The 23,653-nt window shown below is 31.6% G+C and overlaps 1 protein-coding gene across 5 annotated transcripts; it reads right to left on the bottom strand.

Annotated features, from left to right (window-relative positions):
* Positions 1-671: 671 nt before the first annotated feature.
* Positions 672-20,825, bottom strand: LOC134725758 (peroxiredoxin-1-like). 5 transcript variants are annotated; one of them, XM_063589904.1, is made up of 7 exons: positions 20,686-20,806; positions 17,624-17,640; positions 5,947-6,083; positions 4,580-4,696; positions 3,726-3,848; positions 2,740-2,870; positions 672-1,768 (listed from the first exon to the last, which is right to left on the bottom strand). In XM_063589904.1, the coding sequence occupies exons 3-7, from the start codon at positions 6,078-6,080 to the stop codon at positions 1,680-1,682; spliced, it is 594 nt and encodes a 197-aa protein (XP_063445974.1). In that variant the 5' UTR covers positions 6,081-6,083; positions 17,624-17,640; positions 20,686-20,806; the 3' UTR covers positions 672-1,679. The 5 variants fall into 5 exon arrangements, with proteins under 5 accessions (XP_063445974.1, XP_063445984.1, XP_063445955.1 ...); XM_063589914.1 differs by lacking the exon at positions 17,624-17,640 and having other exon boundaries at positions 20,686-20,825; XM_063589885.1 differs by lacking the exon at positions 17,624-17,640 and having other exon boundaries at positions 20,509-20,768.
* Between the last annotated feature and the right edge of the window lie 2,828 nt (positions 20,826-23,653).

Below are 23,653 nucleotides of genomic sequence, written 5' to 3'. Positions count from 1 at the left end.
ATTTTATTTTCTAACTGTGGAGTGCAACCTCAGTTTCAGAGATATAAACCTAAAACTGCATTTTACCCTATGTACTATTTTTTAGACATGTATGCCATCTTGGTTAGTGGTCAGTGTCATCAGACATATTTTTAAACTAGATACTCTTATGATGATTGTAAACAAGTTTGGTTACATTTTGTCTTAGTAGTTTCAGAGAATTTTTTTAAAAAGATTACAAAAATTTACCAAAAATTGTTGAAAATTGACTATAAAGGTTACGGTAATAACTCCGCCATCTTGGGTGGTTGGCCAGGTCACCGGACACATTTTTAAAACTAGATACCCAAATGATGATTGTGGCTACTTTGGGTTAAATTAAGCCTGGTAGTCTTAGAGGAGAAGTTTTTGTAAAAGTTAACGACACTGACTCAACAATTGCTATATATTGCCCTCTTTAGATTGATTGGATGAATGAGACTTTGAGCACTATGCTATTGTGTGGGTTACTGGTAGGGAACCACTACCTTCAAGAGGAAACTGACAATCCTTTTCAAAATCAAGGGCTTCTACCCAGCACTTGCAGAACTCACCTCAGTGTTGACTTGCTATATATACAGTAGTTGGACTAATTAGATCATTTGGCCACAGAGACCCTCCACGCTTTAAATTAAGGGTATAATAATAATGCATTCAACAATGTATAGGTTTGTTTTTACTTTGTTAAAGACAACAGAGGGACTAAACAAAACCTATATACACAGAAAACATTTCTTTATGATAAATCAAACTTGGACATCTAATATGGCCTAAAAATATAGCCAGCAAACAATTTTATATTCAAAAATTTCTTTTTAAAACATTTTGATAAGTTAGTATTTTCTTGTTTTTTCTTTTTCATGTAGTTGAATAATATAGAAAATACTGTTCTGACAAATACTCAAGCACAGCATGTTAAACAATTTATGAAATACATATTCATATAAATTGTACCACTTTCTTCTTTTAACTTCTTTAAATGTTTCTAAAGGTTATTCCAAAATAATAGAAAACTTCTTTTTGAAGCATAATAATTAGAACTTTTTTTTGTACAATTTAACAACATGATTGTAGACTTACACAATAACATTCTGTGTTGATTTAAGTTCTATAAGTAACAATTGTATAACTATTTCACATGTAACAATATAACATTTGATTTGAGCACTCATATTTGACTGTAAAGTGAATTCAAAATTATTTATTCACAAGAAAGAGACAGAACCCAGACCACTTTTGTAATAACTTTTTTTTTTATAATCTCAAGTACAAATTATAATTTAAAAATCTGTATTCATAATGGTCTAAAGTAATGAAGTTTTAGTATCTAGGAAATTGAAAATAGATCCAAATTAACAATGTGCACATCAGTGATTAAAAAATAAAACATAAAAAAAAAAACCTTTTTACCAGCAGTTATTGTTCTTTTCATGATAAATGAAGCAAATAAATTTTCAAGTATTTCAAATTTTTAAATGTTAGTATTCTTAACATTAACAATATCTGAGGTGTAAAGCCATCAAATATTATCAAAATTTGAATTCAAATGCGTTTTACAACAATAAATGCACAAAATACAGAACATCAAATGATATTTATAGAGACATGATAATCCACCAACTGCAATTGATTTGAGTATTTTGGCTGCCATTTTTGTTGTTTTACTTGGAATGTTTCCCAAAGTATTCCTGACTTCCCTTAGGGTCTGGCTTCATTGTGTCTGCTCCTGGCTTCCAGCCTGCTGGACATACTGTAAAAAGACGAGGAATGAAATAAAATTAGTACCGAGGACAAATCTGATACTTTATTGAAAAACAATGGAAGTGTTTAACATATTGATTCAGCAATTTTGTAATAGTTTTGGTTTTGTTCAATAAATAAATCAAGGATATCATGGATATCCAGGATTTATAGAAATTGTGTAAAATTATGGCATGAAAAGAAACATCCATCTAATCTTTTTAAAAAGCTTAAAACACATATTACATCCTTTTCAGAAAACTCTAAATTTTTATCAAAATCTAGTCTGGTTTGAATTTATGAACCTTAAAGGGGCTTCCTTTGAGTCATACTAGATAAACCTATCAACATCTTGCCTATACTGTCTACTTTTAAACCAACCTTTAGTCATACTAAATAAACCTATCAACATCTTGCCTATACTGTCTACTTTTAAACCAACCTTTAGTCATACTAAATAAACCTATCAACATCTTGCCTATACTGTCTACTTTTAAACCAAATCTCAGGATAGTGGATTCAGTAACTAAATCTTTATAAATTTGAGTCGTAATTTTAAAAAGTTTTGATCTTTGTGAACGCAGGGGAATTAATATTGTCATACACCAAAATTTACTATTAGTAATCACCTACTGCATGTGTCACTTTTAAATGAAGATAACACAAAAAGTTCTATTCTTTAACTATGGATTTTGTCAACTCTCTTTATCAATTTGTTATTTTTCATTTTGCAAACAAGTTAAACAATAGTTGAGATATATACCGTTCATAGTAATTAAATATAACATCTTAAATATCTTATTTTATAGAAAAATCACCAATGCAAGTTTACAAACTACACCATCTGTTTAGATAGCAACATCTTCACGCCATTCATAAGGAGTTGGTACTCAGGACTTTTACTCTCCTATGCTATTTACAAGAAATGCCTACAAATGGGGAAAGTACCAGTCTGCCTGATAGATAACCCCTGTATCTTACCTTCTCCGTGTTTATCAGTAAACTGGAAAGCTTGTACAAGACGTAAAGTTTCATCAACTGATCGTCCTACTGGAAGATCATTTACTGTCATCTGTCGGAGATTTCCTTTGTCATCAATTACAAATAATCCTCTGAAACATAAAACAGGTCAATGTAAAACTTTGTTATTTTCACTTGTTCTAAAATCGTTTGGTAAATTATGGAATTTCAAAAATTACAAAAAAACTAAAAACCTAAAGGAGCCAGTATAAATTTCATTTAAGGCCAAAAAAAAATATATGTCTGTTTCCTGTTTCCTGACCGACCCTGACTCAACCCCCCACCCCCCCAACCCCAACCCCGGTTCTTTTATTCAAATCCGGTAAAAAATTGATTCCGGTCCGATCCAGATCCGTATTTTACTGTGCCCAAACAATAAAATGGCTGCTCCCAGCACAAATGTGCTACAATTAAGGCACTGGTAGAATTATTCAATTAAAGCTTCTTTAAAGGGATTAAATCATTTTTGGGTACAGGACCCTAACCAAATATGACATTTAACCGACTGCAAATCTGACAGGGAGTGCAAAAAAGAAAAAAGAAAAAGAAAAAAAAAAAGCCTGACCTACCGACCCTGATTTATTTGCCTTGGCAGCAGGAAACATACATATATTTTTTTTTGGCCTAAGAGCATCTGGACACATCATATTTTCTTTCATACAAGAATCCACTTAGTTTAAATATGCAACTGTTTTTTGTGGTATACAATCAGGTCTTTTTAAAAAGGTATTTTTTAACTGATGTTTACTGCTGTAACAATACATTAATCTAAAGTATTTAAAGTACACATGAAACATTGGAGTTACTTTTTTTAATAGTTAAGCAGCAACTTTCTGCAATAATTTGTTCATAGATTTTTTCAGAAAACAATTCTCTTATAATGTCCAATATGTATCTTCAGCATATCTCATTTTATATTCTTTTTGGGTTTTTTTCAGTGAATTTACCTAAAAGCTATTCCTTCATCTTCCTTCAATACATTATAAGATTTACTGATTTCTTTTGTTATGTCTGAGAGGAGAGGAATTTTCATGTTTCCAAGTCCACCTTGCTTTCTTGGAGTGTTTACCCTGAAAAACATTAATGAAAATATATGTTAATTCAGCATTAGGAAAATATATTTTATATCATTCAAATTGCAAATGAATTATTTGCACGGACACAAGAATATTAGTTATGCATAGTGTGAACTTTTTAACCTCCAAAGATGATGATTTTTACTTTAGATTCCAAATTTTATTAATTTTTCAATGAAGAAATAACTGTTATGTTTTGGTTGCTTTGATCTGTTGATGTCTGGAAATTAAAAAATATAAGAAGAATCTTGAATTTCTTACACAGAATCATCTGTCAGGAGTTATCTTTCTTTGAGTGAGATGTAATTATTTATTCAAGTAGAACTTTTACTAACTATTACTGTTTAATGTGATTTTTTAAATGTGCTATTGAATGTGACTTCTTAATTCATTTTTGTTTGTTTTTGGATTTGTTTAATTTTGTAGGGGAGAGAATTAGTGAAATATACAGCACTGTCCCAGGTTTAAGGGAGGGTTAAAACTAATTTAACCACACCAGATTCTGTATGTGCCTGTCCCAAGTCAGGAGCCTGTATTTCAGTGGTTGTCATTTGTTGCTGTATTTTATATTTGTTCTTCAATCATTATTTAGTTCATAAATCAGGCTCTGAGCTTTCTTGTATGAATTATTTTACATTTGTCATTTAGCTGACTATGCAGAATGGTTTTTTTTCTCATTAAAGGCATAGGTTAACTATCTATCTTCTGCCATTTTTAATACTTACCATGCTAAATGCGAAAAATGACTATCAACTGAACAAGCTACTACTTCACAGTTTATGGAACGGAATTCTTCTGCTCTATCACTAAATGCTATTATTTCTGTTGGACAAACAAATGTACTGAAAAATAATAAAAAAAACTTTCTTCAAATGCATGTTCTGTAACCAATAGCATGGCCTGTAGCATTGCTATCACAAAAACAGTTTAATCTAAAACCACAAGGAAAATACAATACTCATGGCGGTGTGAGGACACATGTAACATATTCTTGCTTATACTTTTTTTTATTTAGATAGGGGAGGGGGAACATTCCAAGAAAAACCTATTTTATGCATTTTAATGTGCTCCAATTGCAGGATTTTCTATCTATCTTTTTTTTATTTTAATTTTTCATTTGGGGAAAACTCAAAAATCCTCCTTGAGCACTTTCAGGACACTCCCTTGGGACTACCATGGAATACACAATAAGGACAACAAATATTTTATTGGACTAGCCCTTCCATTTGGATTCATTTCAGAGGGTACAATTTAAATAAAAAAATCCACTAGTTTTAACTATTTCAAATCACATGCTAGAATTAGTTTATAATTCGGTATACATGTACTAATATATGACTTGCAATCAAACACTTAAATAATCTTTTAAAACAAATCATGGGTCACTTTAACAAACTTTGTACCTTGCAGGTGTCCACTGGTCAATAAAGTTTATTGATATAGGATGGTTGTTTAATTTGACCCAAATAACAAAGAATTACATGTACATAAATACATTGTACAAATACTTTAAAGTATTATTGTAAATAAATTTGTATACATTTTGTACAACGGTCTGTGGGGTAAAGATTTGGTGTCATGAATAAATACACCAAGGATTTGTATAGTTGTCTAACTATACAAATCCTTGAAAACACCAAACACCTTTTTTTCAATTCAAAATCAATTGTAATTATTTAATTATCTTTTTCTATTACTGCTGTGAAGTGCAGACAATGCACAGGATTCAAAACGTATACTTTATTAAATTATCCATTCAATGCTGAACTATGCAGTTTTTTTAATGGATTCAGATTATCCTTTTTATGTATAATACACTGTTTGGGGAACAGAAGAGTTCAAGACACATAAAAATAATATGCCTCTACAAATATGATTCCTTTTACTCAATTCATTCCTCAAAAGTAACAATAAATGGAAAACAAAATTAACTTTCCCTGTGTTATCCATGATATATGCTTCCTTATGTTGTGAACTGCAACACTAAGAACATGACCTTGGTAACATAAAAAGACAATAGTCTGGCCTTTAAACATTGATTTCCTACTTTATATAATACTAAATATTATACACGGTATTTACATGTACTTACAAATCTAATGGATAAAAGAAGAATACAACATATTTCCCTCTGTAATCTGCCAGTGAAATATCTTTAAATTCCCCATTGACAACAGCAGTTCCTCTGAATTCTGGTGCTGGCTTAGTGAGTTTCAGCTGAGACATGGTCTGTAATAAAAAGAATAATATAAAGAATGATTATATATTGCTATGTCCCAAAATAAAGTAAACTGTATCAATACAAACAATTGTAAATTATAAGTTCCTCTCCCCCTCTTATCATTTTTATTTTTTTTTTAAATCAAAAGAATCTACCCTGTCCATTTGTTTTAACCAACCTGAATAATTGTGTCCAACCTAACCAAATTTTTTCAATGGTTTAAGCTTTTCAAAAATCTTTATTCCTTTTAATATGCTTTTTCATATGTGCACAGGTAAATACTATGCTTGAAAAAAAATCCTATTAATAAAAATATATCTTTTAAAAATGAAACTCAACCTTTCTTAATGTAATTTTTTTATCCTTCACTATTCTCTTTGCTACCTGTTAGTTATGCAGGTTAACCAAGACTATATAAGCTTGTAAATGAAAAAATCAATACTGACATTTCTTTTAGGACCTGACAATTTACACATTCAACTTATTTATGTTCTCAAAGAAGATTTGGCCTTTGAATATAACAAACAAATGTAACAACAAGTTGTTGATTACAAAAACCTGTAAACATAATTTTTTCTTATATACAATATTATAAACATGATCAACCTTTATCATTTATCATGTCTATATGAGCTGAATTGATGCCAAAATGTGATGTATCTTCCTCTTCAAATTTCATCTATATATCTAGATTAAATAAAATGCTTCACCATGTTCCCTGAAGTGGAGCATAAGACCACAGAGATATTCAGCACATAAAAAAACACCAAAAATTTAATTTTGGACTATTCAAAGCTTAATGATCCTTAATACGGCCTTATGTGAATTTTTTTTTAAAAATTAACAAGAATGTGTCCGTAGGTCACGGATGCCCCACTCGCACAATCATTTTCCATGTTCAGTTGACTGTCAAATTGGGGTCAAAACTTTAATTTGAAATTAAAATTAGAAGGATCATATCATAGGGAACATGTGTACTAAGTTTTAAGTTGATGTGACTTCAACTTCATCAAAAACTACCTTGACCAAAAACCAACCAAAGCTTCAACCTGTACTTCTCACTATCATTTTCTGTGTTCAGTGGACCGTGAAATTGGGGTCAAAACTTCAATTTGGCATTAAAATTAGAAAGATTATATCATGGGGTACATGTGTTCTAAGTTCATTGGACTCAAAAACTACCTTGACCAAAAACTTTAACCTGAAGCGGGACGAACGGGTGGACGTATGGATAGATGAACGAACAGAGGCACAGACCAGAAACATAATGCCCCTCTTCTATTGTAGGTGGGGCATAATAAAAATTCACAATGAGATTCAGCATACCATAAAGCTGCAACAATTCAGTTTTTGATGAAATCAAACAAAGTTTAATTTTGGACCCTTTGGACCTCAATGTAGACCAATAAACAACCGTATGAAAATTTTAATAAAAAATAGACCATATTTCCTCATAATCTATTACATAAAAAAAGGAGAAAAAACAGAGGAAGAAAATCCAAAATTGCTCTGTCATACCATCAGAAATGCTCTCTTATCAAATATTGGACTACAGGTGACAAATAAAATGTTGGTCACTTTTTTAAAACAATATCAGAAATTTTACATTTTTTTAAGGAGGAAAGGATAGGCCCTTTATAGGGACAACATTAAAAGTTCAATGTGGGATAAAAAAACTTAATTCACATATTTTTTTCACTGACACCCCAACCCCTCTCTTAACTTAATTTTGGAAAAATTGATTGACCAATATAGATACATGTAAAAATCAATGTAGGATAAACAAAAGTTGCAGCAAACTATTCAAATTAAGTTTTTTATCCTACATCGATCTTTTGATGTTGTCCCTTATTATACAAATGTATATTTCTTATTCAAATCAATTTTTTTTAAGTTGAATATTAAAGAAAGAAAAATTATGGATCAATTAAAGAATTTCTTACACAATTTTACAACATTTTAGCATGTGTAAATCAATGTATAACACATTTCAAATAACATCTGCAAGCACCATATGCATTCTAAAGATTTTTCAATAAATTATCAGCTCTCACATCCTTTCAACTTTTCCAATACTGATGGCAGGTGTTAATGATCTTACCTGAGATTCCATCTTTAAAAATCCCCCGTTAAAATCTGAAGTTTGATCCTCCTCAAGTAAATCAACAGTTTCAACTAAAGCTTTGGTTTGATCTTTTAATGATTTTAAATATTCCCTATACATAACAGGAACAGTTTCATGACAACTTACATCAGGAATGCAAGAATATTCATGATCAACATTTGTCCATGGGACATTTTAATTCAGATATTGATGTTGAATTAGCTGACATGTCAACATAATGGTCGTGAAAATACTGAACTCCATCAACTTCAGTGAAAACATCATCCAGTTAATTAATTGAATATTTCATTGAATATTTCATGAAAGCAAAACTTAAATGTACCAATAAAAGGATGAATTCATAATTCCCATTTAGTTAAAGAAAACTTTTGAATCTTAAAATGATGTTAAACTTATCCACAAAAGAAAATATGCTTTCCTTAAAAGAAGGTTAGGTAACATAAATGTATCAATAACATCAACTATTTATATTTAAATATGGCTTTGGAAATCATGTATACTTCCATAATCATTTGGAATTTATCAGTATAAAAGATTTAAAGATAAGGTTAACGATAAAAGCACTTATAGTCTTATTCATTTTAAACTTTTATGCTTTTAGGAAATATTTGGGGAAATTGGCAGTACCTGCTGTATCTTCAAGTCTAACATTACAAAAATTAGTACAGCATCCACACACACTGTCACACACAAAAACTAAACTACAATACTTTGATTAAATTAATAAAATTTTAGACATCTGAAAGAAGAAACTAATCTTATTTATTAAACATGTTAAAATCATTTTACAATTTTTGTGAGAATATTTTTAATCTAAAGCTGACCATACTATCCAGATATTTAATTTGATTTATGTTGAAATCAATGTTTTTTGTATACAAGTGTTTTAGAACAGATGCATGTTAAGAAGCAGGAGCAATCAATAAAAGTTTTGATTTTCTAATCAATGTCAAACGTTTAACCTGTTTAATCATTAAGTCATAATTAATAGAATGGATAAACTCTGTATCTAACTTCACTTTAAATAGAATGAATTGATTTTTGTTTCACATAATTTTTTACTCAATAACCAACAAGACCGAGAGAAATTAAATCCAGGGACACTTTAAAATCAAAGAGCCTGTAAAACAGAGAGTATGTCATCAAGAGCAACAGTTTCACATGTGAAAGGTCCTTTTTTTTAATATTTATAAGAAGAATTAGGTGATCTTGGGATAACAGATCATACATGTACCTCTTAAAAAAACAATGCATAAAGATGATTACCAAACCAAATTTTTAACGATAATGACCTGGAATTATTTTTTTTTATTTCATGACTATTGAATTGTAAATTTCAAAATCATTAAACCTAAAATGACCTGAAATTGAATTTCACGGTCTGTCATCTTGTGTTTTAAGGTTCAAGTGATTTTGTCAAGTGGTACTATCACGACTAGTGTCATGGCAACAAAGAAAACAAACCGTGTATATATATATATATATTTGGTGTCACGATATCACAGTAGAATGGGTTCGAATCCCGACGAGGGAAGAACCAAAAATTTGCGAAAGCAAATTTACAGATCTAACATTGTTGGGTTGATGTTTAGACGAGTTGTATATACATTATGTACACAGCCATGTATCACCATCATTGATGGTGATCCGATGGACACATCTGTTGTAGAGTTGTCACTGACTCAGACGTACTTAGGGACAACATCAAAAGTTCAATGAAGGATAAAAAACTTAATTCACATAGTTTTTTCACTGACCCCCCCCCCCCCCCCCCCCCCTTCTTAACTTAATTTGGGAAAAATTGATTGACCAATATGGATATAGGTAAAATCGATTTTAGATTAACAAAACTTGCAGCAATGTTGACCCCCCCACCCCCAAACTATTTGATTTAAGTTTTTTATCCTACATCGATCTTTTGATGTCGTCCCTTATGAATATAATTATTTTCTGTGACTGTATCTTACATTAATTTGTAGGATCCTTTACTATAGATAATTTAGCTGATCTGTAACAATAACATCTTCATGCCTTATATATCATGTACTGTAATACGCCGCTAGATTAAAACTGACGTGGAAAGGTAACACATGGCCAGCGAAAGCTCTTTTTTTGAGAGCCCAGGTGGTTGTGTGGTCTAGCGGGACGGCTGCAGTGCAGGCGATTTGGTGTCACGATATCACAGTAGCATGGGTTTCGAATCCCGACGAGGGAAGAACCAAAAATTTGCGAAAGCAAATTTACAGATCTAACATTGTTGGGTTGATGTTTAGACGAGTTGTATAGATATATATATATATATACATGTAGGTAACTCTTGTTTAATAAATTTATAGAACATCAAGGTCACACTGTGGTTCATAACATCATGAACATAGTAACACTGTGGTTCATAACATCATGAACATAGTAACATTATGTTGTTAATGTTTCAAAAGATTCATTTAATAACCCTATGGAAAACAAATTTGAATAGACAAATGAACTGTTATCTTGTGACTTAAACATGTTAAAAAAAACATCTATATATAGACTAGTGTGTAATTACTCAGCTGGGTAGTATCTTCACTATTGTGAAACTGATCACAGATTAATAAAAGCTTAAAATTCAGGTCTCATGTAAGTAATGCCTGCCTCAAGTTTTTAATGATTTGGATTGAAAGTTTGAGAAACTGTTTCAAGTTTTCAGTAAAGTGGATTTAATGCAATTATTCTATTAATATCTGATGTATGTTTTCATGTAATGAAAGACCATATAGAAACCAATTTTTGGAAAGGACAATGGACTTGGTTACCTATGAGTTTAAACAGATAAAAACCATAGCGTGTAATTACTCAGCAGGGTATCTTCATATTGTAACAGTGTTTATAATAATTATACAATAATAATATATAATTATAATAAAGTCAGTGAAAATGATACCTTGGTTTGCCATGACCTGTAAATTGTTATAAAACCACATATTATTATGTTGAAAAATCATTTTTTTTTTATGGCTTCAAATTCATCACCTCTATTATACGTCCATTATTTTTAGAAAACTAAAATCCACAAAATTTAAGAAGAACCCATTACACAGGTAACATTGGCCCAAACCAAGATAATAGATTTTCACAAACTATAAAAGTACGTTCACAGTATCATGATTGGGCCTAGAAAATAAACATCTGTCTCCTGCCTTCCTATTTCTACCTCCTTACCCTAAATTTTTAGATTGTCCCTGCTGGACACCCATTTTGTATTTCAAGGACATTCATAGTTGAGCACCATTTATATCATTCTATTCCTAACATTTTTTTTAATAGCACTATGTAGAACATTTCCATATTTATTGTATAGTAATATTAAAAAAAAAATTGGTCCAGGAGGCACTGAAACTGGTAATTTTGGCCCAAAAAAACTTTTTTTAGTTATTTGTGTTAAATGTTTAACCTACACCTAAATGAACAATAGCGTAAAAAATAATACAATACAATTAAAGGTAAACTTCGCAAAAAAATCAAAAATTGATATTATGTTCATTCTGTATAAAAATGCTCAAATTCATAAATATTAAAGTTTTATTCTGCTAGATAAGAGATCACAATCGATTTTAAATTTAGAGTATCATTTCTCTCCGGTCGGCCATTTTGTTACCTTCTCCGAATTGCACCCAAGATATGTCTAAGGACCAAAACTACAGTAACCCGATGTAGTCGTAATTGAGTGTCGATATCTTGTCAATCGTACGGTTGTTTTATCCGACTAGTTAACTATAACTAAGTTGATACGGAAAATTTTCTTATTTTTTTTTTAATAACCATGATCTGTTATTTTTAACAATAATGATAATATTGGAATTAGTTAAAAAGTAAAAATTTCAAATCATAAATAAGTGTTCCGTGAAACTTGAATTGTTTTCGGAAATCTAATTAGTTCATAATTCTTTTATGTAATAAACTTTATTCCAATAAATTAGGATCTCGCTCCACTGATCACCTGCATGGCTAAAGGTATTACTCCCAAAGGTATTGCAGGGGGTGTGACACGTCCAGGTATTCAAGCGATTTCCTGTCGAGCTTGCAAACTCATGCATCGTTTCACTTCTTAGGGTATTGGTCAGTGTACACGGCCGATAACTTATAACTTTCCATTTTGAACTATAAGGTGTATAATATCTTGCGTGTCCGAAAGTGATATTATAAACAAGTCATTACTAAACTCATACGCTTGTTTATGAATAACATTTCTGATGTAAAGAAAATTATTTAAAAAAATATAGATGATACCTAAAAATAAACAACAGATTTGATGAAATAAAAATCTATATACATATTTTTTGTCAATGGCGAAGGACAGATCGGACCATACCAGAAATTTTGATTTAAAAAAATGTACGCACTTGTCGACCATTCGTATATACGCCAGGATAAAAAAGTTACGGAACTATGGCGAAAATTCAAATATGTACATGTATACATTGTACATAAGAAAGAAACATACATTTTGTGTAAATCGGGGTAAAAGTTTTGTTAGTAGACTAGTCCACGTATGCCAACAGTATGTAATCATCAAATGTCGAAAGACTATTGTATACCAAAAGAAGAAGAAGAGATTTAAATACAGGTCGATATATAACTTTCTTTGGCTCATCGAAGTTATGAACATTTATATATCAATTAGATTGTTCTCGAATAAAGGAAGACATTCGTCATAATCACAATTGTTCCGACATGCATGTTATATGTACGCAACTGGACGTATTCATGCGTTGTGAGATTTGAAATATTTTGATGAAAACATTAATTCCTAAATAGGTAATTTAAAAAGATAACTTTGGATGTACTAAATTATAAAATTGCAATTGTTAATGATCTGTTTGAAATATTTAAGGCTGCCGATCCTAATCTAAGATAGTTCATACACTCGTGATTAGAAGGCTATTTTTATTTATGAATTTATACTTCAGTTAAAATTATTAAAAGTGATCTTATCATGCTTATGCAAAATATAAAACAACAGCTATCCAGTTATTGTGGGGTCTCTAAAAACACAGCAAAGAACCTCCTTTGTGCACAAAGGAGCACTAAGGACCCCAAAGAAGTTTGTTAAGAGCACAAAGGACCTGGAATTCCCTTTAAAGCATAAAATTATTATAATTCCTGAAGAAAAATGTTTTTTTTTTTTATTAATTTCAATAAAAATTGCGATCTTTATAATGTACGATTTGGTGTTGTCACCGATATCGGTTTGAAACTGACTTTATATCCGGGCTGTGTGACAGCTCATGTATGTGAATTTTTAAATATGATATAACTGATAAAAACCTCAATTATTTTGTTGTTATAATTTTTTTTAAGGCAAGACACTTTACCAAAACTACGAAAATCATGTAAGGATACCGATGCTTTGCTGGGTTTTTTTTCTCAACTGGTCTCATATTTCATCATCAGTTTTTTTTTATGTATGGTTATATTTATTGCTATGACGAAAACTTGTTTAAAGGCACAAAGTATGGCCACTATTCTAAAGGTAGGTAATTAATTTGGATTTGTCTATTCGTGTTTCATGAAATTTATTTCAATACACACATTGTTTTACAAAATTTTATTCTACACAAAAACAAAGTATGTACCGAAATGTTCTTACTATGTGAGTCTCAAATTACTTTAAAAAAACGTTTCTAAGCCACAAAGGAACAGTATGTGATTTATTCTAAAGATAAGAAATTAGGTTGATTTTTGATTACTTTTTTTTCCAGAAATTTTAATACAATTCTAATTTGATTCTGCACAAAATAGTAACGGACAGAAAGTCACAGGACAAAAAAAAAACAATTCAGTTTTGACGTTAGTTTTCTTTGAACACGAAAACACTTCTTTTGATGAAAAATGTATTTTCTTGAAGTTTTATTTATGAAGCAACTTTGTAATAAAAATTAATTCAATAAATATCAATAATTATTAAATAATTGTTACGAAAACAAAATGTCAACGAGGCTTAAATGGCTTCATTTTGCCAAATATATATATCCTCTGCATGATTAAAAGTTAATACATTTTCCTTTTATCAAGGTTAATGAGCTCCTCAACTTAAAAATGAATATATGTTAAAAAAAAAAAAAAAATATTTTGAAACAATAATCAAAAAAATATTTGTGACTTTTTATCCTATCCTGCTTTCTGTCCATTTACCTCCTCGGTTATATATCACAGTGGCGGATCCATAATTTTTCATAAGTGGGGGCACACTGACTGACCTAAGAGGGGGCCCGCTCCAGTCACCCTTCAGTGATTCCCTATATAAGCAACCATTTTTTTCCCAAAAAGGGTGGCCTGGGGCCCCCTAAATCCGCCTATGTATCAGATCTCATCTTGAAAATGTCTTATTAAGGTCTTTGTAAAGAGATCCTAAACTTGTCGCAAGTTCTTGAAATTTTCAAATGGATATAAATCTTGACAAACAGTGTTTGCTTTATTTATTTAATACTTACATAATTTTCGTAGTTTTGGTAAAGTCTCTTTATTACAACAACAAAAATATTAAGCAGACTAAGTGACGTTTTTTCATTAAAATCAAAGACATATGGTCTCTTTTATATAATATTATAACTGGTTGAACTAGTTAAAAATTCCACATACATGAGCTATCGCATAGCCCGGATATAATGTCGGTTCCAAACCGATACCGGTGACAACACCAAATCGTACATTATAAAAATCGCATTTTTTATTGAAATTTAGTTATTTTTTTTATCATTTTTCTTCAGGAATTATAATAATTTTATGTTTTAAAGGGAATTTCAGGTCCTTTGTGCTCTTATCAAACTTCTTCAGGGTCCTTAGTGCTCCTTTGTGCACAAAGGAGGTCCTTTGCGGTGTTTTTAGAGACCGGTTATTGTGCGACCTTATTATTCCCGTTAATTTTTTTTTTTTACATTTCTGTAGGGACGTCTATATAAGTCCTTGATTTCTGTGTCTAAAACTTTGACTGACTCCCGTTTTCAATTCATACGAAATGTTGTTCACACCTTCAAGCCAGTAAACCGTGACGCCTAGATTTCACTGAATGAGGATCAAAGGATTAGAATTACATAATGCTAATCCTATAATTACCTTGAGTTAACCGACGCACTCAACATTCTTTAGGTGTCACAAAACAATACACATTTATATTTCCACCAAACGATTGCTGGAATGAGGCAAAAGGTCAGAATACAAATGTGTATTTTTATTACTGTATTGATCATGTCAATTTCATATGTTTGTTTAAAGTATTTGTAGAAAAAATCATAAAAATGTTCTATTGTATGAATTAATTTTATTATTAAAATTCGTTTTAAAATATCCACACAATCTAATTTTAAAAGTTTCATGGCTATCACTTATTTTTCGTTGGTTAATAGCTACACCAAAAGTCGTCGATGCGCTTTAAATTGCGTTATTAGATGGTTAACGAACAAGACTTAAATGAGATATTTTCACTCCCGGCATGCATCAAAGACTTAAACTACGTCACATAAGTCAGGAAGTTTCAAGAAATTAAATTAATAATTCCCAATTTTCTCCTTTATTTGATTTCATATCAAAATAAAACTTGGTGAATATGTTTTTTTATGGTATTATGAACATAATAAAATGAAAAGTGAAAAATCGCGAATTATCCCTTTAAGTAGTACATATATATAAAAGTAACACACATGATCAGAGTTCGCGAAAACTTTTTTTGATCCGTCAGTCATAGGACTGACAAAGCAAGATTATATGCCGGTCCTACAAATTTTTTGCTGGTCCTACAAAATCTGTCAATTTTATCCTGCAATAAAATCAATAACTTATTTCAACGGAAATTAACTTTATTTATTATATAAGGTTCCACCGCCGATCGTTGGCCAGGAACAGCTCCTTGAACAAATTTGATAGGCCACATGTGGCTCGCCGCCTTGGTCAGTTGGTTTGTTTATAATAAAAATCGGAAACCAGTACCGAAAATTACCGGCAGGTACATCTAATGACCAATGAAAAAACGGTCCATCTGATAACCGATGTAAAAAACGTGCCGACATAGGCACTGCAACGGCCGTTTTTGCATCGGTCATCGGGACCGTCACAAGTGGACAACATACTGGTCCGAGCCTCATTTTGGCGGTCAGGACCGACAGGACCGACGGTTTTCGCGAACTCTGCATGATACACATGTCATGATATATACCCAAAGCTAAGCAGCAAATATCTAAGCGTAGGCAGTATATATATACTGAGCAGTAGAGAGCCCAGGTGGTCGTGTGGTCTAGTGGGACGGCTGCAGTGCAGGCGATTTGGTGTCACGATATCACAGTAGCATGGGTTCGAATCCCGGCGAGGGAAGAACCAAAAATTTGCAAAAGCAAATTTACAGATCTAACATTGTTTGGTTGATGTTTAGACGAGTTATATATATATATATATATATATTGAGCTGATCTGTAACAATAACATCTCCATTCTTATATATCATGTACTGTAGTACGCCGCCAGATTAAAACTGACGAGGAAAGGTAACACACAGCCACTGAAAGCTTTATTTTTGTAGAGCCCAGGTGGTTGTGAAGTCGAGCAAGCAGTGCAGGCGATTTGGTGGCACGATATCACAGTAACCTGGGTTCGAATCCGGGCGAGGGAAGAACAAAATATTTGCGAAATCTAACATTAATGGGTTGATGTTTAGACAAGTTGTATATATACTAAAAATTGAATTCTGTGTCCTTACTAGTAGAAATGTAAATAAAATTAAATTTCGAAATGCTCTTAAAGTCCTTTAATTCTCTACATTTTTCTCCAACCGGTTTCACATCTTTGTGATAATCATGGATGAATGTAACATATATTAGAATTCATTTATAAGTAACAGAGCACTAATCTTGTTGAATAGAATACCCACATTCTTGAAAAGTATCAAATATTTGGCATTTTCAAAACCATATGACCAAAACTAGAAATTAAATCATTTGGTAAATCATGATTTTCATCATTATTTATGACATGTATGAGATATCATAACTAATGTAAAAAAAAAAATCTTCATCTGGAGCATGTGTAGTTTGTTATATTTTGTATGTTCTTCTTTTTGGAGAAATTATCTATTAATTGAAGATAAACAACAAGTCTTGACCATAAACTTTTGTTTTCAAAACTGAAGCTCAATTTTTCTAGTTTTTAAATAGATATAAGATAGTAGTAATGCCCTTTACCGTCAGGCATCAAATGGCCGTTTTCGGCTATTGTTAGCGTCAAATTGATTATGCATGATGATGCACATAAATTCAGAGAGAAAAAACAGGAACTATCATCCACATTTACTATTAAGTAAAGTAACTTTCTATGTGATTACCTTGTACCTTCTGCATGTCAAGGCAGTGAAAAGCAAACCTATTAAGCAAAGCAGAACCAAACAAATCTACTTACTTGAGATTAATTTCCTCCTGAAAACAATTCAAAAAAAGCAGCTGCAAAATTATGATGCAAGATTCAATCTCATGAGTTTTCTTTTTTCGTATAAAGATTAACAGTTTTAAGACTAAGTATTTAGTACATTAATATCATGGAGAAGACATAATAAGAAGAGTTAATTTTATGCCACTGAATGATACTTTTCTGTTATTATTTGTTCTACACAAATGCGAAAATGTGGACAAATCTAAACAATATAGGGTGAAACAAGAGTTCACATGCTGAAAAAACTGCCTGCTTTAATGAGTGTGTCAGATTTATATGCTTACACATGTAAGTCTTTTTAATAAAGGTCCTACTGAAGGTTTAATGAAAACTTTACCAAAGATCAAGGTCAGATGGACCCTGGGACTCTGTTAGACTGATAAATTTACTTACCAGACTTGTTTCTTAAGGTGTTCACCTGATTGTGAGATATTGACTATTGTCAGAGAAAAATTAAGGCAACCAATGCTTTAAGCGTATGAAAAGCTGTAAAACATGGCTCTAAATGTTCTCACTAGGATATTTATAGAGCAGGAAAAATGAGCCAATGACTAGTACTTTTTGCAGCACTTGGCAAGTCCTAGCTGATTGTGATGACTGGAGCATATGGACTGAAACAGGAAATGTACAGATACATACACACTAAAAAAATTTAACATCTCAATATATATGTTAGGCGTCAAAGTAAAAATTTAAAATAGCCTTCCAAGACCTCATAATTATTTGGACTAATTATGTTGTAGATAATTTAATGTAAATCCAGGAACTTATACTCAAAAGGATCAAAGATAAGATATAAAAACACAGGCACTTGTTTTAGTCCATAGGAAGACCCACTATCTGTATTAACATATATTTACGTTGATATATGGTCTTTTCATGGATAGCTCCCATGGAAAGAAACAAGTGTCTGTGTATAGAAAACAGATTAATTTAGTCCATATAATCATAGGCGATTCCAGGGGACCCTGGGTGGCTGGAGCAGGCCCCCTCACAAAAAGTTCTGGATCCCCCACTGATAATTATTACATTTTTTGTGATGCCAGTCACAGGAATAAATAAAAATAGATTGTCAAGGTGTCATAACTATTTTTGGACTAAGAAAACAGTGGAAACTGTCTTCAGACTCTTAAAAATATAACTTTTAAAAACTTGAAAAAGGAAACCCTATAAACATGATAAACTTCAAATAATTTAATATATCCTAGATTTTATATACAGAGGTCGGTCCTACTAAAATGCGCCCGGGTGAAGAAAAAGCGCCCGGGGAAAAGAAAAAGCGCCCGGAGAAGAAAATATAGCGCCCGGGGAACAGAAAAAGCGCCTGGGAGAAGAAAATAATAATAATTCATAACAATATTTTTTTTCCTTAAAAAATTACTAATCATTGCTTGTTTTGTCCTTAATAAAAATGGGGATATGTACGATGCTACATCTAAATTGTTGTTGTACTTTTACATTTTAGATTTCAAAATTGTATATAAGTAAGTAAATAAATATAAATAAGAGTATATATAGAAGAATCATTAAGGACATTGTCCTCGATCAAAATGTATTTTTTGCCGGTTACTAAAAATATTCGGTGCCTGAGGTCTATAATTTTCGAAACTGCATGGTGCAACATGTCTTTTGATGTCTTACATGTTATAAATCTTCCGCATAAACTGTGATCCATTAATATTATTATCAGTCTTTCGAAATAGTATTCATATATTATTGTTAAAATTGAAATATTCATACTTGCTTTTGTGCTTTATTAAAAATGTCTATTATCTGAATTTGCAAATTACTTGTCTAAAATTTAAAAAAAAATCAATGTCCATAATTTCCAAAGTTGTCTCATGCCAATAAAATATCTAAATATTTTCCCCGGGCGCTTTTTCTGTTCCCCGGACGTTATATTTTCTTCTCCGGGCGCTTTTTATTATCCCCAGGCGCTTTTTCTTTACCCGGGCCACAGGGGCTTGTTACAATTGCCGGGTTTACTATCAATACGAACCCCTAAAAAAACACAAGGGAGGAAGCTAATTTGCGACAATGCTTCAAATTATTGTTGTAAATTTTTTCTAAAACTTTCACTTACTTTGTGACCTGCATAAATATGTTCCCACTTGAATTATCTCTCCAATGACATATATTTGTTACCTAAAGTAACCTATATAACTATTGTAATCCCTAAAACAAACTCGACATTTCTGAAATAGAAGGAATCGAGGCCCTAAATTTGAAAATGAAAGTACTAAAACGACACCTATCGGAAAATATATTTTCGGCACTCTCCGGATAGTAAACCCGGCAATAGACCACTTTCGAGTTCATCCGTCACCGGAAAAAACTCGTCAATTATACGCGCCTTTATCAACGTCATTTGTGCGTTTAGGGGCGTCGTCACTTCCTTCCAATGTTGAGCGAGTGGTTGGAAAACTATAATTCTATATTGTACGAATTATTCGGCATATTGAATTCTCAAAATTGACAATCAACACTGCTGTCATTAGGGAATTGTCAGTAAGTACCTACAGAGCAACCATTATTTCTAGTTTATCCTGCACAAAGACGATCACTAAGACGCTTGATGAACGTAAATAGTGCAGGGATACAGGCGAGCCCCTCTATCTGGTAAATGACGTCATAAAGGCGTGCATAATTGACGAGTTTTTGCCGGTGACGGATGAACTCGAAAGTGGTCTATTGTAACAAGCCCCTGTGGTACATGTAGGACCCACAGAGGTTGAAATAATTCCATTATTCGTTATTTTGCATATAAATTGTTACAACATGCATTAACAATAAAAAAAAATATAAATGAACACATGCAGTTTGGTGCAATCTTTGGGGTTTTCTTTGTGATTTACCGTACAATATTTTCTTCTTGAAAAATGAAACTGTTCAGGATGTCCTGGTCGTGCTGAACTTGACCGGATATTATAATTATATCGGCTACACCTTAAAACGTTGCTGCTGATTTGTTTTGAGAGGTTGTACAATGTTTTCAATGACATTTTGGAATATGAAATTAACATAAAACTGACCAGTGAATGTCCTTGAATAGCTTTTCAGGTCGATTGTTCCAGAAGCCGGTAAGCCGGTTATTTCCACACGTGCTGCGCAAAAACGAAAGTGGTTCTGGTTCCCAGTTCACAATTTCATTTTCATTTTACAGGTAATGTTCCTCCATTCTATTGGAGCACCCTGTCTTTGTGGAGCACCCATTGTAATATTGTCATCCAACGATAGCATTTTTAATAAACCGAGTATTTGTAAATCCTTCATAATCCTTCATAAAAGGCGCATTTCAATTTTGACGAACACCTAAAGAAAGTAAACAAAATGTATCTGAATATCTATCAGTTTCTAGCTGAACTTAAAAAATTACTGACACAAACTTGAAAATTTCAGAGACATTTTAATACATCTTAACTTATGCTCTTCATTATTGGAGGAAATAAAGATATATATATCTTAATTAGGGAGGAATTGTCAATTAATCCTAGCTACTTCGAAAATAAATCATTCTGATTCAAACATAAACTACTCAGCTGAAACTGACATTATCAAGATGTCAGTTGATATCTTGATTGACAACATATTTGTTACGTTTGGAGGACATGTTTTCGCAAATCAATAAGCACAGTCCCATGGGAACCAACTACGCCCCTCTTTTCTTAAAAAAAAACCACTTTTGTAAGAATAGTTATTTTAATTCTCCTACTAATTTCAACCGTTCGTCGATTAGAGATTTTTTTATCATCATCAAAATTTTGCCGGCATGATCCGCAAGATGAAACTTTGAATAATACTGTCAGGAAATTAACTCCCACTGCTGAGAAAAAATCCGTAATATAAGATCATGTATAAGAAAGTATTTATACATTATGTAGCATATGCAGTTTGTTTAATACTATGACCAATTGCTACATATAATTCAGAGGTTATTTTTTATGGATACATATATAACATTATATGAAAGAACTAAAGACATAAGACATAACGCTTTATTTAGAGTCGGTATACGTATAAGCAAGCAATTACAAACATAAGCTCTGAAGAGCTTTTAAAACCGAACTGTCCAGAGGGCAAATGTATCTCATAAAGAAATTGACTTTCCTGATTTTACTGATAAAACTTGTTTTGAAAAACTTCCTTATATTATTTGGTAAAAATATTTTGGGAATACAAAAGAATGCATCAAATTAAGCAATAAGAAGTCGCTATCCATTATAATTAAAAATAAAGGTCCAAAGTTTACTATAGTTAACTAGAGTATTGTATTATAAATCCCTTATTGTATATATGAAGCTTTCACTCTATCAAAGAATCTAGACTCTGCATGCAGGATGTTACACATGGTTTACGTATATATATATAATAATATATATGAAAAATTTGGTTGCTTATATAGGGAATCACTGAAGCGTGACTGAAGCGGGCCACCTCTTAGGTCAGTCAGTGGGCCCACACTAATGAAGATTCCTGGATCCGCCACTGAACTTAAATTTGAGAAATACATAATTACAGTAAACTTCTGTTATATAAAACATTTAAAAAAAAAAAAAGTAATAAAAAAGAAACATATCTGAATTCTTTTATATTTAAAAATAGACGTACGTATAACTAAATTAAGATTAAGTGATCATTATTTATTAATAGAAAAGGGAGACCAAGGACGTATATTAGATATTAGTTATACATCCTTGGGGAGTTTCACATTTGTTCTGACTGCATGGCTACCGACTGTGCAAGGGCTGTATAGCCAGTCAAGGTCGTTAAATACTTCCAATTGTTAAATGACTTAAATCATCATTAGAGAGCCACAGTCTTTGTAAACAGATTTTTTTCAATGTAGGTGTTTTTATATACAACCCAACACTGTACGATACAGTTACAGGGAAGGTAATGACGTTGCTAACGTAATTTGTTATTTTCGCGACGTCAAACTGTGACATATCGGGAAAAGATGCATTTTTCGACTGATTTTTATCATTCAAACTGATTTAATTTGAAAACGAGTTCATGGACCCCTATTTTTCAAAACGGCATTTTGTTTCATTTTGCAGGGAGATTATGTGACCCAAATTTTATAAAACTGTAAATAGAGGATTTTTTTAAATTGTGATAAACATGCAGTAAAAAATGACGTGTTTTCCTCAATTCATGATCATTTGATAAATATGAGTTATTTCTGAATAAAAAATTGCATATTTTTTACAGATATTTATAAAATACAGAAATTACCGATAATTAACAAAAAACAATTTGTTTTTATCTTTTATAACAAAAAAGTTATGTCTTTCTTTCGAAGAAGAAATTACGGCCACAAATCTGAATTTCGAGCAAACATACAAAATTTCGACCTCATTTTACTCGAAAAGGAGCACATGAAGGTATATTTTTTATGACATATTCGATTTAATCAGGTAAAAAATAGCCGATATGCAAATTTTCATGAACTTGTAAATACAGGATCAAAACTGTATCGTATGCCCTTAAAAGCAGAAGGCTGCAGTCTGAGACTACTATAACACATAGCAGTCTCAGGCTGCAGTATAGCTTTTACATATAGAAAGCTTGATGGTCTTACACAGACCTACCACTGACTGAAAGATGACGTTGTTATTTATAGAACAAAATGTATATTTTCAGTCTTGCTGGTCTTAAACAGACCTCACCACATTTTGCCAGTCACTTTTATTTGAGTTTTTAAAAGTTATTTACATTTGAATACTTGTATATTTACAATATTGTTGATATTTGCTAAATTGTAATTTATCATAATAAACTGAAAACTTGATAGTGTTAAGTCCTACCAAGCCACATATGAAAGACCAGATCGAGACTCATGATTCCGATACCTATATAATACTCTTTACCGACGGTCTGGGGGTAAAATATGTGAAATTAAGTTAACACAGAAAATATGCAACGTAAAAAAAAACTCCGGTTACACCTGCAATCCTTTTTGATGAACTTTTAAAACATTTTCTTTTGTATTATATGAAA

Source organism: Mytilus trossulus, chromosome 1 (assembly GCF_036588685.1).
Source record: "Mytilus trossulus isolate FHL-02 chromosome 1, PNRI_Mtr1.1.1.hap1, whole genome shotgun sequence".
Classification (NCBI taxonomy): domain Eukaryota; kingdom Metazoa; phylum Mollusca; class Bivalvia; order Mytilida; family Mytilidae; genus Mytilus; species Mytilus trossulus.
This window is presented reverse-complemented; position numbering and strand designations above follow the sequence as displayed.

Excerpts from the sequence above, each read along its gene's own strand:
- LOC134725758 (XM_063589885.1), bottom strand. The coding sequence starts at position 20,676 with ATGTTAATTTCATATTCCAAAATGTCATTGAAAACATTGTACAACCTC. Across the intron at positions 3,849-4,579 it reads CATTTTTCGCATTTAGCATG|GGTAAACACTCCAAGAAAGC; the intron begins GTAAGTATTAAA and ends AATGTTTTTCAG. Across the intron at positions 1,769-2,739 it reads TACTGATAAACACGGAGAAG|TATGTCCAGCAGGCTGGAAG; the intron begins GTAAGATACAGG and ends GTCTTTTTACAG.